The 14,847-nt window shown below is 36.1% G+C and overlaps 1 protein-coding gene across 1 annotated transcript in view; it reads right to left on the reverse strand.

The window, feature by feature from the left end:
* TMPRSS15 (transmembrane serine protease 15) overlaps nucleotides 1-8,879 on the reverse strand; it is a 52,364-nt gene extending 43,485 nt beyond the window's left edge. Inside the window, exons 1-5 of the mRNA XM_068180322.1 lie at nucleotides 8,667-8,879; nucleotides 5,927-6,057; nucleotides 5,575-5,642; nucleotides 4,745-4,786; nucleotides 2,380-2,542 (exon numbers count right to left, since the gene is read on the reverse strand). Coding sequence (XP_068036423.1) covers nucleotides 2,380-2,542; nucleotides 4,745-4,786; nucleotides 5,575-5,642; nucleotides 5,927-6,057; nucleotides 8,667-8,811 — 549 coding nt within the window. The 5' untranslated portion in view covers nucleotides 8,812-8,879. The remainder of the gene's footprint in view (nucleotides 1-2,379; nucleotides 2,543-4,744; nucleotides 4,787-5,574; nucleotides 5,643-5,926; nucleotides 6,058-8,666) is intronic.
* Nucleotides 8,880-14,847: the final 5,968 nt, after the last annotated feature.

Raw genomic sequence — 14,847 nt, forward strand, 5'->3', positions numbered from 1 at the left:
TTAGAATATCAATAAATACTCGTCTCCTATATTTATAGGGGCAGTTGTTTAGCTTCTGGTCTGGTACCTTGCCCTGGAGAGTTTGTATGTGATAATTTGCATTCAGTTTGTATGTGACTACCTGCACCTAGTGCTATAAAGCACTTATTGTATTGTTTTTATCTCTGGCTGACTTTTGGCAGGTTTGTGAGACTAAGTTTGTCTGCTTCATGTCTTATAATCATAAAATTTTCAGGGATAGTGGGAGGAAAATCTGTCAGTCAACATTGCTTAGTAAATCAATAACCACAACATGAGAGCAGGACTCCCCAGCCTTATCTGCCTCCCTAAATCTGCAAAATCTTCAGCTTGCAGCTCAGCTGGTTAAGGGAGACTCAGCTTTTGGTTTGATACTCTAATTAAGTTCCTACAGATTTTGTACAGTCTACAGATCACTCACTGCTTTCTTAAATAGTCAGAAATGGTGAAAGCAGTTAATTATCACTGAATGGACCCTGGCAGTCAAGCCCCAGCTGCAGCCAGAGCAGCTTTACTAAGTTATGTGAGCTGAACAGCAAGTCTTGTTTTCCTTCATCTTGTATTGGTAGCAAAAATTAGTGCCTGCTTTGAGAAAGATACTGACCTGATGAGGTTAAAGGCATCATTGTAGTAGTATTTTCAGCAGCTACTGGAAGAAAGCAAGTTCATTATAAACTTCTTTTATTGCACAGTGTCTAGTTTTAAATGACAGCAATAAAGATTAAAAAGAAATCGGCTGTGACTATTTCTCATTGAATCCTTGTAAGTGTCCTGCTTCCCTCCTTCTGCCCCATTCTGTTCCCAGTCTTTTCTCAAACTCCATGATCCCAGAGGAGGAAAGATCCCAAAAATGAGTTGAGATTATGAGTTTTCAAAACCACTGCCGTTCCTTTCAATCCTCAATCCCTATTGATTGTATTGCACATAGAATGTCTTCACCTGGGAAATCTCTTTCAAGGCTTTTTATTCTATAGAGATTTGCAGAGCACCTGCATCTTAGAGAACAGTATTTAGAAGAGATGAATGAGTTAAAATTAACTTGGGATAGTTTAGAAGAAAGAAAGTTACTTTTAATCACTGTGAAAACTCATTTCAAGCAAGTCACACCTGTGTGACACCTCTCTCCCTCTCTGAAATAGGAATGTCTCTGGCAGAACAGATGATATACATAGTGCAAAAGTGCCATATATGATTGTGATTGTTAATTAGGTACAATTATTTTATTGAAGCACACCTGGTAGAATGGACAGGTGATATCTCAGGTGAAAAGAGGCATTTTAATGATCCACAGCAATAAAAGTTTGTCTAGTTCAAAGTTCATCAATGGATGAACCTTTTAAGAGGCTCTTAATTTTTTGTTTGGTGGCATTTTTGAAGTATAATGAGCAATCATTTTCCACAGTGTTATGCAGTAATTTGTAACAAACAGTAAAGAGAACTAAACATGCCCAGACTCTGAATTTAGCCTTTGAATACTTGAAGTACTTAACAAAAAATGCAGCTTTTAATATAGAGTAAGAGACATGGCACAGCAGATTGCCACTCCTCAGTTTTTACTTAATAGTAACTCCAGCAGGTCTTCAAATGTCAGCTAATCAACTTCTTCTTCAAAGAATTCAGAATGTTTTTTTAACCTCATTCTCAGTGAAGAGCTGTTTTGAAGCTTTATTCAGGTAAAAAAAAAAAAAGATTCCCATTGATGTTGAAGGGCTCCCATTTAGATTTTGATATATTTTCTAGTACTTACATGAAATATCTGTATACTTGCAGAATTTAAAGCTACCTAGTCCTTAAAGCCCTGTTCTTCCCTCTTACATTTACCTAGGCTCTACAGGAATATGGAGCCAGTTCCCTGGGTGCACTTCTCCCAGAGCAGTTTTTTTTCTACAGGACATATTTTTCAGTAAATGAGTCTTTACTCACTGCAACTCTGAGCCCTTTTCTTATTCTTTAGCAGAACAGAATTGTAACTGTATTTACATATGAAACAACATGGTTGGGGCTTAGTTGCTTTAATTAGAGGGCTAAAAGTTACAAATATTATGCTTCATAAGAGGTGAAATTGAGTCATTTTCACTGGGAAACCGCTATTTTGCCCTTTACTCCCTCCTTAGGGAAAGTACACAATGCTGACTCATACTTTCTAGTAGAAAAGGTTGTAAATTCTTCTTTCAGCTGCTACGGAAAGTTATGTAATGGGGGAGGAGGGCACCCAAGAGAAAAATTAACTATCCAATTGCTGTCTGGGAGCCAAAGCTTTCATTCCTGCTACCTGCAGTTCTGAAGGATTTTTAGAATTAAAACCAAAAAACAAACAAACAAAACCCCCCCCAAAAAAACCAACCAAACAAACCCTCAAACAAAAAACTTACTAAAATTACCTGCGATTTGTATGCTGTTCACATCAATTTTCAAAGCCTTGGCAGGATTAGGGTTATTTGCAATGACACCCAAAACCAGCTCATTTTTTATTTTCTCAACTGTTACCATCTGGGTAAAGTAAAGGGTGAGGATCACAACCACACTAGCAATACAAACCAGAGAAGTTAATCAGTTATTCAAGCTGATGAAAAAACCTGCTATACGACATTATCTAGACAATATTTCATTCTAACATTGGTTCCATTGGCAAAGGCAGATTGTTTTTTAAGTATTGGCTGGCAAAGATGACATAAAGAAACATCTCTTAATCATCAGGTCAGTTTGAACCTTGGAGAAACTTTGTTTTTTCTTTATCTACTCTTACTTACACTATCAGAAAAAAAAACCCAAGATAACATTCATTTCAATTGCTGCAATGGAGCTGAACTTGAGGAAACATAAAGAAGTAGCTTTACTGTTGTTCAATAAGTTTAGCCCTAAAATATTGAAGGTGAAACTGGAAGTATTACGAAAATTGTATAATTAGACAAAATATAATACAAAGTGACCATTTTTATAAAGGAAATCTGCGGATTCTGCATTTTTGCAGATCTGCTGGATTCTCACAAGGAAACAATGATGGCTGAAAACAGAGATATTTAGAAATTGTGGTTAAACTGCATTTAATGTCTATGAATTTTATCCAGAGTGTTTTCTGTTTGTTCTCTCCATCCTTTCTAGACACTGTTATGAAGTTTTATGTTTGCAGCTAAAGTAATGTTGAAGTATGACACTTGCCAAAGATAAACATTTTCTCCTTAAATTTAGGTGTAAATGTTTTTATCCTTAAACTACCCACTTGCAACTGACTCAGTAGCGCTCTTTGTAAGGAGTGATTAATCCTGTTGTTTTGCTGAGCATAGTTTGCAGTTTGCAATATGTAGAAAAGCTCTTTCTTGCATATTTCTGATAACCTCTAGGCCATGCTGAGCAAACAAAAGCTTTTATTGCTGTCCTTGTGAGTCAGCAGCAGCATTTCAAGGGTGAAATGCCAAGCAGATTGCCTGAAGGGGTAAACACTTTTAAAATGAAAAGAAAGTAATGTCTGAGACAAAGTTATTGAAAGCAGAAGTGAAGACAAATCCTTACTAATGTATTAAAAACAAGATCCAACATTCAAAACCAGCAGATTTTCTGCAATTTCTATGATTGTTGTGTCAAGATACCGTGGTGGAATGAGTTTTGCCCAACACAGTTATTTACAGGGAAGATATCTGGATTCTCATTTTGGTTGATAGAAAGAAATAAGCTGTTTGGCATAATTTGGTCTCCTCCTAAAAAAAGGCATCTAAATTGCCCAGATGAGAAAGCTAAAAACCCAGCACATACAAAGACAGTCTTGAGCAAACCATTCAGAGATGTCTCCATCTTTGATGCCCAAATTTTGATGAGAATAGTCCCTTTCTTTGTGCAGAAACCAAATTTCCTGACTGGATCTACCTTCACAAGGACAACACTTTGGAAGTGGCCTACTCCTGCTGCTGTGTAGTCCATTCCCTTAATGTTATATAATCCTTCATAAACGGATCATATTCCACTTCCTAGCTAATAGAGTTATGTCCTCACTATTTAAATCAAAAGATTGCTCCAATGTAAATCTGCTTCCCATTGCTTACTGATATTCATGGTCAGATAATATCCCATTATCTTGATTGTTTTTTTTTTTTTTTCAAGGACAGTCATTCAAATAAACTAATCCCCTCCACATATTTATCAACTTTATGTACTTACATTGATTCACAAGAACATGTGGTAGCACAGGACTATTGATCTGTTTTCATGTAATGTGTACTTTAATTTTCTGGGTTTACCTATGAGACAGCCAATTATACCATTCATTTCCCACAGTTCTTCAGTTCTGCTAGAGTCTTAATCTTTTGTCCTCTGCTTTGTTCTTGCCTATCACAGTGTGTCATTAGACTTCTTTTGATTTAAAACTTGAGTTACTGGTAGTGACATGAGATCTGATATCACTTTAAGCAGTTTTACATGAGCAAACTCAGCACAAACCTATATCTCTTCCTTTCTAGATATTTTCTTACCTTTCTCACTCTTTCATTTTTCTTTCTAAATCAACAGTTCCAGAGACTATAATTTTTTTTTCATCTAATCCTAAAGGAAGTTTTAAGAGAAAAGATATGTTTTGAAGCTTCATCCTCTTTTGAGGGCCTTATCTAAATTCTAAAAGTGTTTGGGTTTCATTTTTTTTTTTTAATCTATTCACAGTCCACAGAAGAACTGTCTAAATTAGTAGTATCATTGTCTCTTGCCTATATTTTAAGTAAACTTTGTTATATAAAATTACCTGGTCTCTGATGTCAATCTGTCATGGTCATCTTCAGATTTCCTTTAGAAAAAGAAGCAACAATAAAAAAGAAAAACCACAACCAACACCACATGTTTTCCATCGATATTAGAATGTTTTGGAAAGGATGGGGACACGTCCTGGAACTGTTTAATAATGAGAGACAGTGTTTCACGTGTTTTGCTGAATCAGGACCTTATTAAGAATAGTGCAGATGGAATAAACACCACAGACCGGGCTGTAAAACCTGGACATTTTTGTCAGCTGGCCTTCAGTAGGACAACCAACACCCCAGGATATTGAAAATGAGCTTTACTAAATGAAGCAGATCTTACTGTACCGATTTATTGAATCTTTAGGACACAGAGGCTGGTGCTTTTCCTGGTGTCAAATGACAGCCTTTTACTTGTTAACGCCCTAAGGAATGTGAATTAAGTGGATCTGTATCCATAGGGACATGAGTGCCTGAGCTTCCAGGCTTATGCCAGGAGATCTCTAACCTGAAATTTCTTTTAGATGGCAAGGATCAGACCTTGGCAAAAAAATAATTCAGCAGTTCTTTGAAATATGGAATTTTTCTGAGTGAGTGTTAGTGCTCAGCCTTACTGGTTTGGTCAAGGCAGGGACACACATCAGCTTGAGAAGGAAGTTTGCCCAAGGACACACACTGGTGTCAAACTGAGCATGTTGGAAGATGAGTGTGTGAAAGGCATAATACAGGAGGTTCCCAAGGATGTCTTGATAATCAAGGTAATTAATTACTTCTGAGGGAAATATCTGAGTGAGGACTTTTGACATTTATTTTCAAAGTTAAATTAAGCTGTACCTACTTGAACTGGGAAATTTCACATCTCTCAAATTTGTATTTCAGATCACTTTCTTGAAAGATATTTTGTATCTATATGGAAAAGAGAAATCTTGAACCAATACAATAATTAAAAATACCCACATTCTCACATTATAATCATGGCTTTAGTACTAAATAACTTTTTCTCGACTACATAAGCAAGTTATTTCTTTGATGATTCACTGATTTTCTCAAATAAGGAATATATTGGGTTCTGACCAGGCTTAGGACCCAAAATAACTCTGGAAAGAAAAACCCATCAACAGCAGTTAATGTTAGGGAATTAATGTACCTACAAATACTCTTGAATAAACCACAAGCTGATAGGTTCTTACCAATTTTTCGACATCAAAGGCAAGGACTTTGAAATCAGCTGATGAACTATTTTGTAAGTTTGAAGTGAAAGATGCACCAGAGGCTATTTTAAATATTCCCATATAGCCATGAGTATTCACATCTGCTTCAGCTAGATAATTAAAAAAAAGGTATTTTAATTATATAGATATAAATGAAAATTATTACATTAGATTTTATTTCACACATATCATCAATACAATAATTTCTAGGGTTTTTTTTACTGCTTTGTGATTAGAGATGTTCTGCCTAGTGCTGAGTTTAAAGAAAAAAAATTGTTTTGATGTTTACAATAGTTATAACTGTAATCATATTTTAATGAATACCCTTAACCCTTAGTTCTCATTATTTTCCATTTTGTTTTAGATGCTGTTTTTCAGCAACACTGTGAGTGCATAAATGATAAGATGACACGCCCAGTTATGTCTGACACAAGGGACAGAGATAAACGGGAAGACAAATAGTGAATTATGAGTATTTTGTATGTTCTGGATAAAAAATATTATGAATTATTGCCTCACACTTTATGTATTTGGCAGTGCTCTTTTTTATATGTGTAAACTGGTTTTGATGACAGCACAGAAATATTCAGTGTCAGAATAGCTAAATTATTTTTGACCTGACCTTTCTCATCAATACATATATGAAATTCTGGGAGAATTTATAAAGAAATTAGACAACTGGTCCTTGCTGCAAATTTAATCTTGATTTTAATATACTACAAGACATGAGGTATACATAAAAGAATTCATTATACATTTAAAACATATTTCTTCACTGTGTAACACACTGGAAATTCTTAGAAAATATCTGAATTAAAGTTGATTGATAGGAAATGCCTTTGGCTTACCAGTTGCAGTACTAGTGGTATTTTAGATTGTGTTTGAAGGCATTAACATCAAAGCAAGTTTTAAGACAAAAGAAGATGTCAGAGACTAAAATATTATAGTTCATGGCTTAAACATTGTTATGAAGGCATTTTGCCCATTATGGCAAAACTGCATAAAGAGGCTGTGACCACCAAAGCCCTCTCCTCCCTGAAGACACCTCCTAACAGGAACCTGGGCATTCCCACCTGGCCCAAACATATTCACTGGATTCTGTGTTTTTCAAGAAACCCTCACCACCAAGAAGATCAACAGGATGCCATCAAGATCCATGTAGTGTTGATATTTTCCACTTAATCTGTCTCCACCTTACTCTCCCCTCCCAGTCCCCTCTTTCTTATTTATTCCTTTTTATCTCTCTCATTTACTGTTAGATAAAACCCATAATATTGACTTTGGCATATGGTCTAATTTGCACGTTAATTTGGGCAGAGGCATTTCTAGTAAATTTAATAACTGAAACATAACAGCAGATAAGCAATAAATACTACAATGAACAGTTTATTATGGAAGGCATAGCATAATGACACTGATTTAATATCAACTAATAATAATAATAACAATAGTAATAGCAGACTGCTTTGGGCTTCTTTGAAGGCTTTTCCTTAAGACAATTGCAAATCTGTTTAAAAATATTTCTTAATAGCAAAAACCTTTAAAAATTATATATCAACTATAATTTAAAATATTTTATAATCATATTTTTACAAAATTTGGCCTATTTTTCTTCTAAAAACAAAGTCATTAAGTAAAAGCCTGTCTCTAGATTCAATAAGATACCCTTTTATTTTACTGGAGTGTGATAACATTCTAGTAAGAAGGTAAGAAAGTTGGTAGGTGGTGCAGTTTCTAAAATCTGGAAATAAAAACAATGGCAATTGAAGGAATAAATATGATATTCTGACATAATGGCTTTGGTTAGTTGTTTTTATTTTTTTAACATAATTCTTACAGAAAATTCAGTCTTCATGAAAATTTAGCCGTCAGAATGAAATAGTATGGATTTTTGGTTAATGAAAGCAGTAAAGTCATCAATGTAACAGAATATTTCTTCAGCAACAAAAATCCCTTTGAGACTCTCTCTAGTAGCTCCATATCCCCCACATGTTTTGGAGCCCTGAACTGGATGCTGTCCTCCAGGTGTGGCCCTCCCACTTAACTTATATCCACATTATTTCTTAACCAAAATTTTAATTCCAATTGAAAATCATGAAACATTGATAATTTAGTTTGCTTTGAGTATCAGTAACTTCTTCCATCACATTCCAAGAACTGAATAAAGACTAAGAGTGACTTCATCTGAGCTTTACATGGTGCAGGCAGCTGACTGATGCAGGAGCTCTCTCACACCAATAAATGACTTGAAAATATTTTTTCAATAAAAAATTAATAGATTCCAAGAGATAGGCCCCACAAACTCTAGGGGATTATTAGACTTTCAGTGGATTATTTGTTTTCTGATTCAAAACTCATACATGGAGAAAAAGGCAAAATTTCACACTTTTCCATATTAACTTCACTAATTGATGAACATGGTGGAATTACCCAAGCTTTATAGCTTGGATTGTGTCTTAGGGACCTTTCCCAAAGCCTAATCCATGAAAATTATTTTATATGCCTTCAGAGCATGATTCCAGTGTTTGGTTTTTTCCCCTATTTTGTTGACATCAATTTCCAGGGAAGGAAAACACATAAACCCTAGAACACCACTTCCTCTGCCCCCAGCATTAAAAACATAGCATGTAATTAAAAAAATACAACTACAATTGTAAGAGCACTGTCTTCAAAGTCTAAGGAATTCCTAAAGGTCTGTAGCTAAAGATTGGCTACTTACCTCGTTCCAACTCCTGGATTGATAACCAAGACAGTACAATCAGTCCAACACAAACACACACAAAGATTGCAACTAGAGAAGCAAAGAAAATCTCATCGCTACTAAGAGGAATGTATTTCTTATCAGATGATTTTGTCAGCTTCATTTCTGTCTCAAAAACTTCTGTGAATTAAGGACTGACAAAAGACACAGCCTGAGAAGGAAAGTAATAATCCACATGAACAGATATTTATAGGAGATGATTGTAAATGAATTACATCATAAAACTTCACTGACATAGGTTTTTACAACATTCCTCAGCAGTCATAATCATGCACAGGATATGCAAATACGAAGAAAAGAAATCCACTCAGAGGGGAAGCACTGAAGATACTTGTCTCAGATAAAGAACAAGAAAACCTACAGAAATGTAAGGTTAGTCACTGGATTTACACTATTTCTTGTAATTTGATATTTTTAAGTGACAATATAAAATATTGCTGCCAAATTTATTGCTTATACAGTTTTCTTTTGATAATTCCTTAATTATCCTAAGGGTAATTATGAGGACAACAGCGAAAGCCGTATCTTTCCTCATTCTGCTTAAAAAGTTCCTTTAGAAGTAATTTTATTTATAAAGAAAGTGCTGGAAAATGAATTGTTTAGTAATGTGCCATAGCTCAGCAAAGTGTTCAGCACTGCACAGTAATTCAGCAGCACAAATTTAATCTGTGTAAGGCATGGTTCTTTGACCACAGAACTGGACAACTAATCAGAGAAGACATTATGAAATGCATGCTTGTTTTGTATTTTCTTGCCAGGCATAAATGTGCTATGGGATGCAAGTCCTTGATAAAGTTAAAGCACGGTGGATGGAGAGCTGTAGCCGTAGTAGAGCAGGAGTAAATTAACAGGCAATGTAGTAACCAGTGTAACCATTTGGTTATAAATTTAATCTGTCAAAACTTTTGAGCTCCTGAAAAGTAAAGTCATCCTGATTCTATGTTTTGAGCCCTGGGAGTTACTGTTTCTGACTCTCAATCAGAGCACTAAACCCAGATTTGTGGTATGACACTCTTCCTTGTGGAGGATCTGAGCACACCTGCCATATTCCTGCCTGTCAAATGAAAGGGAAACTTCTGAGTCAGTCTTTGGAAGAGAGAAGCTCTATTTGTTAATTGACAGAAATGGAGATAATATAAATTAGGAAGAAATGAGAAAGTCTTGAAATGAGACTCTTGGATGACATAGCAGTTCTCTGTCCAGTCATTGAGAACTGTGGTATTTGAAAGGATTGCCATTTGAAAGGATGTAAAGCACTAAATCACAATCAAAATCTTGGCTTGACAGTGGGGAACCTTCATCTAGTTCAATATCATACCATAATGAAAGCAATATAGTAATATTTCACCTTACTAAAAAGAAATAATTATTTACTTATACACAAAGATTTTAAAACAAAATTCAGTGCAGCTTAATCATACTGCCCTTACAGAGCAAGAGAAAACTGAGTCTGTATCTTGCAAATGGATTAGATCTCTGGGTCATCATGCTAGACAGAATAGTAATTGCTTTTGTATATATTGTATACCACAGACACACACATATATGAATACAAATGTGTGTAGATATAGATGCATGCTTATGACCAGGTCATATTCGTAGTGCTGAGCACTGCTGAACTGTTACACAGTCATGTCTTTGTAACTTTTTGTGCTTTCTCAGCAATAATTTCAATACCTTTCATTTCAAGGGGTTTAAGTTTTGACATCTTTCTGAACACTGACTATCACACAAATTGATGATGTCTCTAAATAATTCACTTGGCTCAGCTACACATATTAGGTTATCCCACACCTAGCAGAGTTGTGCCATTGCAGGGAGTAGGGGAAAAATGTGAAGAGGAAAGAGTGACAGAGAACTGTAATGGACTGGCCACAAGCCCTCAGTCCTCATCTCCCTGCACCACTTGAGGATGGCTATGAATTACTTTTGCCCTGTTGTGTTGAGGAGAGCACTGAGGAATCTTCTGATTGGGCATCTGGCAGCCAGGCAAGGTTGAATCGCTGCAATTGTCCATGCTGCCTGAAACAATACTAGTTTAGTCCTGTCTTATCCCTAATCAAATATTTTTTTTTATCACAAGTCGGAGGAGTTTTGGGCAGATGGACTTTGGATTCCTCTCTCATGTTTTGCATAATTTCACTATTTGTATCGAAACTACATCACTAATAAATGACCATCACTATTACCCAAAGATGCCACTGCATGTTAAATTCTGATTTTATGCTCTAATGGTGAAGAGATTAGCCCAGAGGAGTAAAAACTGTGGCCACTTACAGTTCACACAGAGTGATTACAGGCTGGCCAAAGACTTAACTTAGCATGGCTAGTCTCAAGTTGGAGTTGTGACTCCTGCAAATGAAGTCATTTGCTAAACAATTTTATCTGGCAATAAGGCCATAGTAGCAATAATTAATAGGCAAGCCTTGGACATTGAGCCGATGGTAATTAAAAGTGAGTTCTTGGATTAATTTGTTTGCAAAGTATTATAGTCTGAACTAGTATGAGCTAGTTATAAAACAATATAACAACCCATGTTTCCACATTTTTATTTGTAAACCTTCCATATGAGGGGAGCAGAATTCAACAGTGTGCCAGTGCTTGCTTGCCAGCAGTCAGGAATTACAGAAACAGAGAGGTTTATGCTGGAAGAGACCTATGACAAGCATCTGGTTCCACTCCTGCTTGAGACAGGGTTAACTGAAATTAGATCAGGCTGTTCAGGGCCATGTCAAGGCAATATCTGAATACTTCCAAGGTGGAAGACTCCATGAACACTGCATAGTGATTCTCTTCTTCCCACTGTATCTTATTGGAATATCAGCTGCTGCAATTTGTGTTTGTTGCCTCTTGGGCTTTGCTTTTGCAATTCTGGGAAGAGTCCATTTGCCTTCTCTGCAATCATCCCTTAGATAGCTGAAGGCAGCAATTAGACATTCCTATCAGCTTGTCAGGCTCAATCAGTACTGGGACATTGGGTTATTTCAACCCAGATGCTGGACTTTGGACTTGTTGAACTTGGTTGAACATTATGCAGTTTATTCCAGGCCATTTCTATGCCTTTTAATGATGAGCACATCCTGTGACTGAAAACTGCCCTCTAGACATTGACTTCATTTGCTTCTACTTTTATTCCTCATATAATTACTTTTCTTGTTCATTCTTCTTCTGCAGTCTTAGTTGCATTTTTTTTTAGTTTTCGGCATAGTCCTGAAATTTTCTTTTCACTTTAATTTCCTTTGTGGATTAATAGGACTCTTGAAAGCTGGATTTGGATGGTTTGCTACATGATTAAACCGATGAAATTGTATGATCCATTCAGGAAAAGAGTGAGCCACTGTTACTAACAGTTTACTACCACCTACTGCAAGTTGTGAATATTCACAGGTCATGGACACCCTACAGCAAAGAAATTAATCACCTAAGGAAATAATGCAAAATTAAAAATAAATTACATTACTTAGTTGAAACTAATAAAATCAATTGCATGTTACTTTCTAAACTCTAGTTTTATGACTCTACTTATGAACTTTATGATAAAATAATACAACATGATTTTAAAATACTTTAAATTATATAAAGGCAAATACTCTATTAATGTGATAAATCTCAGAGAAAGATGACAACTTATTTAATGTTGATAATTGAGGGTTTTATAATTATTACAATAGCCATACAAGTGAAACTTCAGGTTAGATATTTTTTTAAAGAAATAGGGCATTGACAGGGTAGAAATCTAACAGATTCACAATTTAGGTCATTTATACTGCATCCATATCTGCAGCTCCACAGGTTTTGTAGCCTTATTGGGCTGCTTTTATTTCCTTGCTTGATCAGTCTCCAGCACAGGGTGAAAAGACTGCTGACATAGGAGGAGAGGGGATGTTGTGCTCAGATAATTCCTCTAATACCCAGACTATCACAAACATACTTAAAGCCTGACATTACTTTAATGACTAGCTCTCTGTGGGAAAACATCTTGTCACCCCCCAAAGACTTGCACTGACCTATCAAAAAAAAAAATGAAATTCAGCTTTATTTTGACAGCTATTTTCAGATGTCTAAATGTTTGTTTCTTTCCCTATGCAGACTTCCAGAGAAGATAGAAAACCAAAGCAAAAGATCCGCTGTGAAGGTACAGAAAGGGACTATGAGCTATTTTCACCACTGCATCAAAAGGAGAAGTTTAAAATGGAGATCATATTTTCAGTAATCGTAGAATCACAGACTGGCCTGGGTTGAAAGGGAACTTAAAGATCATCTCATTCCAACCTTCCTGCCATGGACAGGGACACCTTCCACTAGATGAGATTGCTCAGAGCCCCATCCAACCCATGCCTGTGCCTCACCACCCCCAAAGTAAAGAATTTCTTTCTAATATGCAATCTAAACCTACCATCTTTTAGTGTGAAGGCATTCCACCTTGTCCTGTCACTCCAGATTCTAGTAAATAGTCTCTCTTCATCTTTTCTGTTGGCTCCCTTCAGGTACTGGAAGACTGCAATTAGGTCACCCAAAGCCTTCTCTGTTCCAGGCTGAACAATCCAAATTCTCTCAGCCTTTCCTTATAGGAGAGGTGCTCCATCCCTCTGATCAACTTGATGGCCCTTCTTTGGATGTGCTCCAACAGGTCCATGTTGCTCCTGTGCTGGGGACCCCACAGCTGGATTGCAGTAACACCATACTTAAAAAAAAAAATGAGGATGAAAAATATCCATGGTAGTGGTCATCCAGCCGTGAAACTTCATATGAAAGGAAAAACATGGACCTCATTTACTAAAAAAAGTAATCAGAAGTTTTAGTTAGATTTAATTCTTTGTGTAATTAATTATTAAATGTTGCTTGACTAAAAGTCACATAATATACATCACTAATGTGCTATTCTCTCTTCAAAGATCTTCTCATGCATGTTGGACTCAGCAAGACATAACTCAGCAGAGGAGTCATGGGAACAGAGGAGTACATAGTCTTTGTATTCACCTTCTTTTCACCTGTTTCCAGAATAACCCAGCTTGGAGGACTTGCTGAATCTTCTGTTTTCTGGAATGCTATTTCTTATCCTGTGGTTCTTAGAGAAGATCACAAAATTTTAAAAGTGCATGCAGTATTAAAGATGCCAGAATGAGCAGTATTATTTTATTTAAATTGGATTAGAGGTGGAGAGAAAACTATGCTGTAGAACACACAAGTGTAGAACAAATTTGGGTATACTTTTGTTTTAATAAAAAGAAAGGTATGAAGGAACAGTGTCCGCATTTCCCTCCTGAAGTCATACAGTTTATGATAATTAAAAATTCAACCAATTGACCATCCCAAGCCCTTCAAAACCAAACTGAAAGAACCCAAACCTACTTTCAAGGCCACAGAACAAGTCTAAGTGCCCCTTGGTCTAGGTTATGTAGGTCTCCATTTGGCTGTGGTATGTCAAAGATGGGAAGATAGAGAAAGGAATTGGACCTGATATCTGCCTCTAGTCCCCAAACATTCCCCAAATCCTGGGTCTAAGTGTGTATTGAGCTACCAATTATTGAAATCTCTGGGTTGATGTCTGGTGGCCTCATCACATTGGAAGATTTACTGTAGTGGGAAGATCTACTCGTGGAGTCATCTGAGTGTTTGCTCTGAGACACTGCCCAAGAACTTTCACATGCACACCTAACAAGTTTCCTAGGGGTGATCACTAAACAGAGGAGATGTGTAGTGTGCAAAATAACACAGTAATGGATAATATAGTAATGGATGAAGTAACCAATACATTTACTTTGTGTGGAAGACCATATTGAAACTGACAAAAGGTTCTGAGGAGTGTTAGATTCCCATCACATGAACAAATATCTATGTTGATTTGTGCATTCATAGTTTAAATTCTGACTTCCAGTAAGACCATAAAAAAAGGAAGAAAAAAATGTATAAATTCCTTACAGATTTTATACATCCCATGAAAAGTGTTCAGAAATATGGATTAAGCTGAACTATTCAATTAAAAGATCCAAGTAAATTGCTGGCGAGTAATCTGCTTTCATGTTAACAAATCTATATCAGAAAAGTAATTAAAGAGGCACTGCTGTCATTAGCAATAGTTCTTCAGACTGTCTTGGAAAAAAATTGCACAGAAAGCAAAACTGGAATATATCACCTT

The sequence above is a fragment of the Anomalospiza imberbis genome, chromosome 2 (genome assembly GCF_031753505.1).
Source record: "Anomalospiza imberbis isolate Cuckoo-Finch-1a 21T00152 chromosome 2, ASM3175350v1, whole genome shotgun sequence".
NCBI lineage: Eukaryota > Metazoa > Chordata > Aves > Passeriformes > Viduidae > Anomalospiza > Anomalospiza imberbis.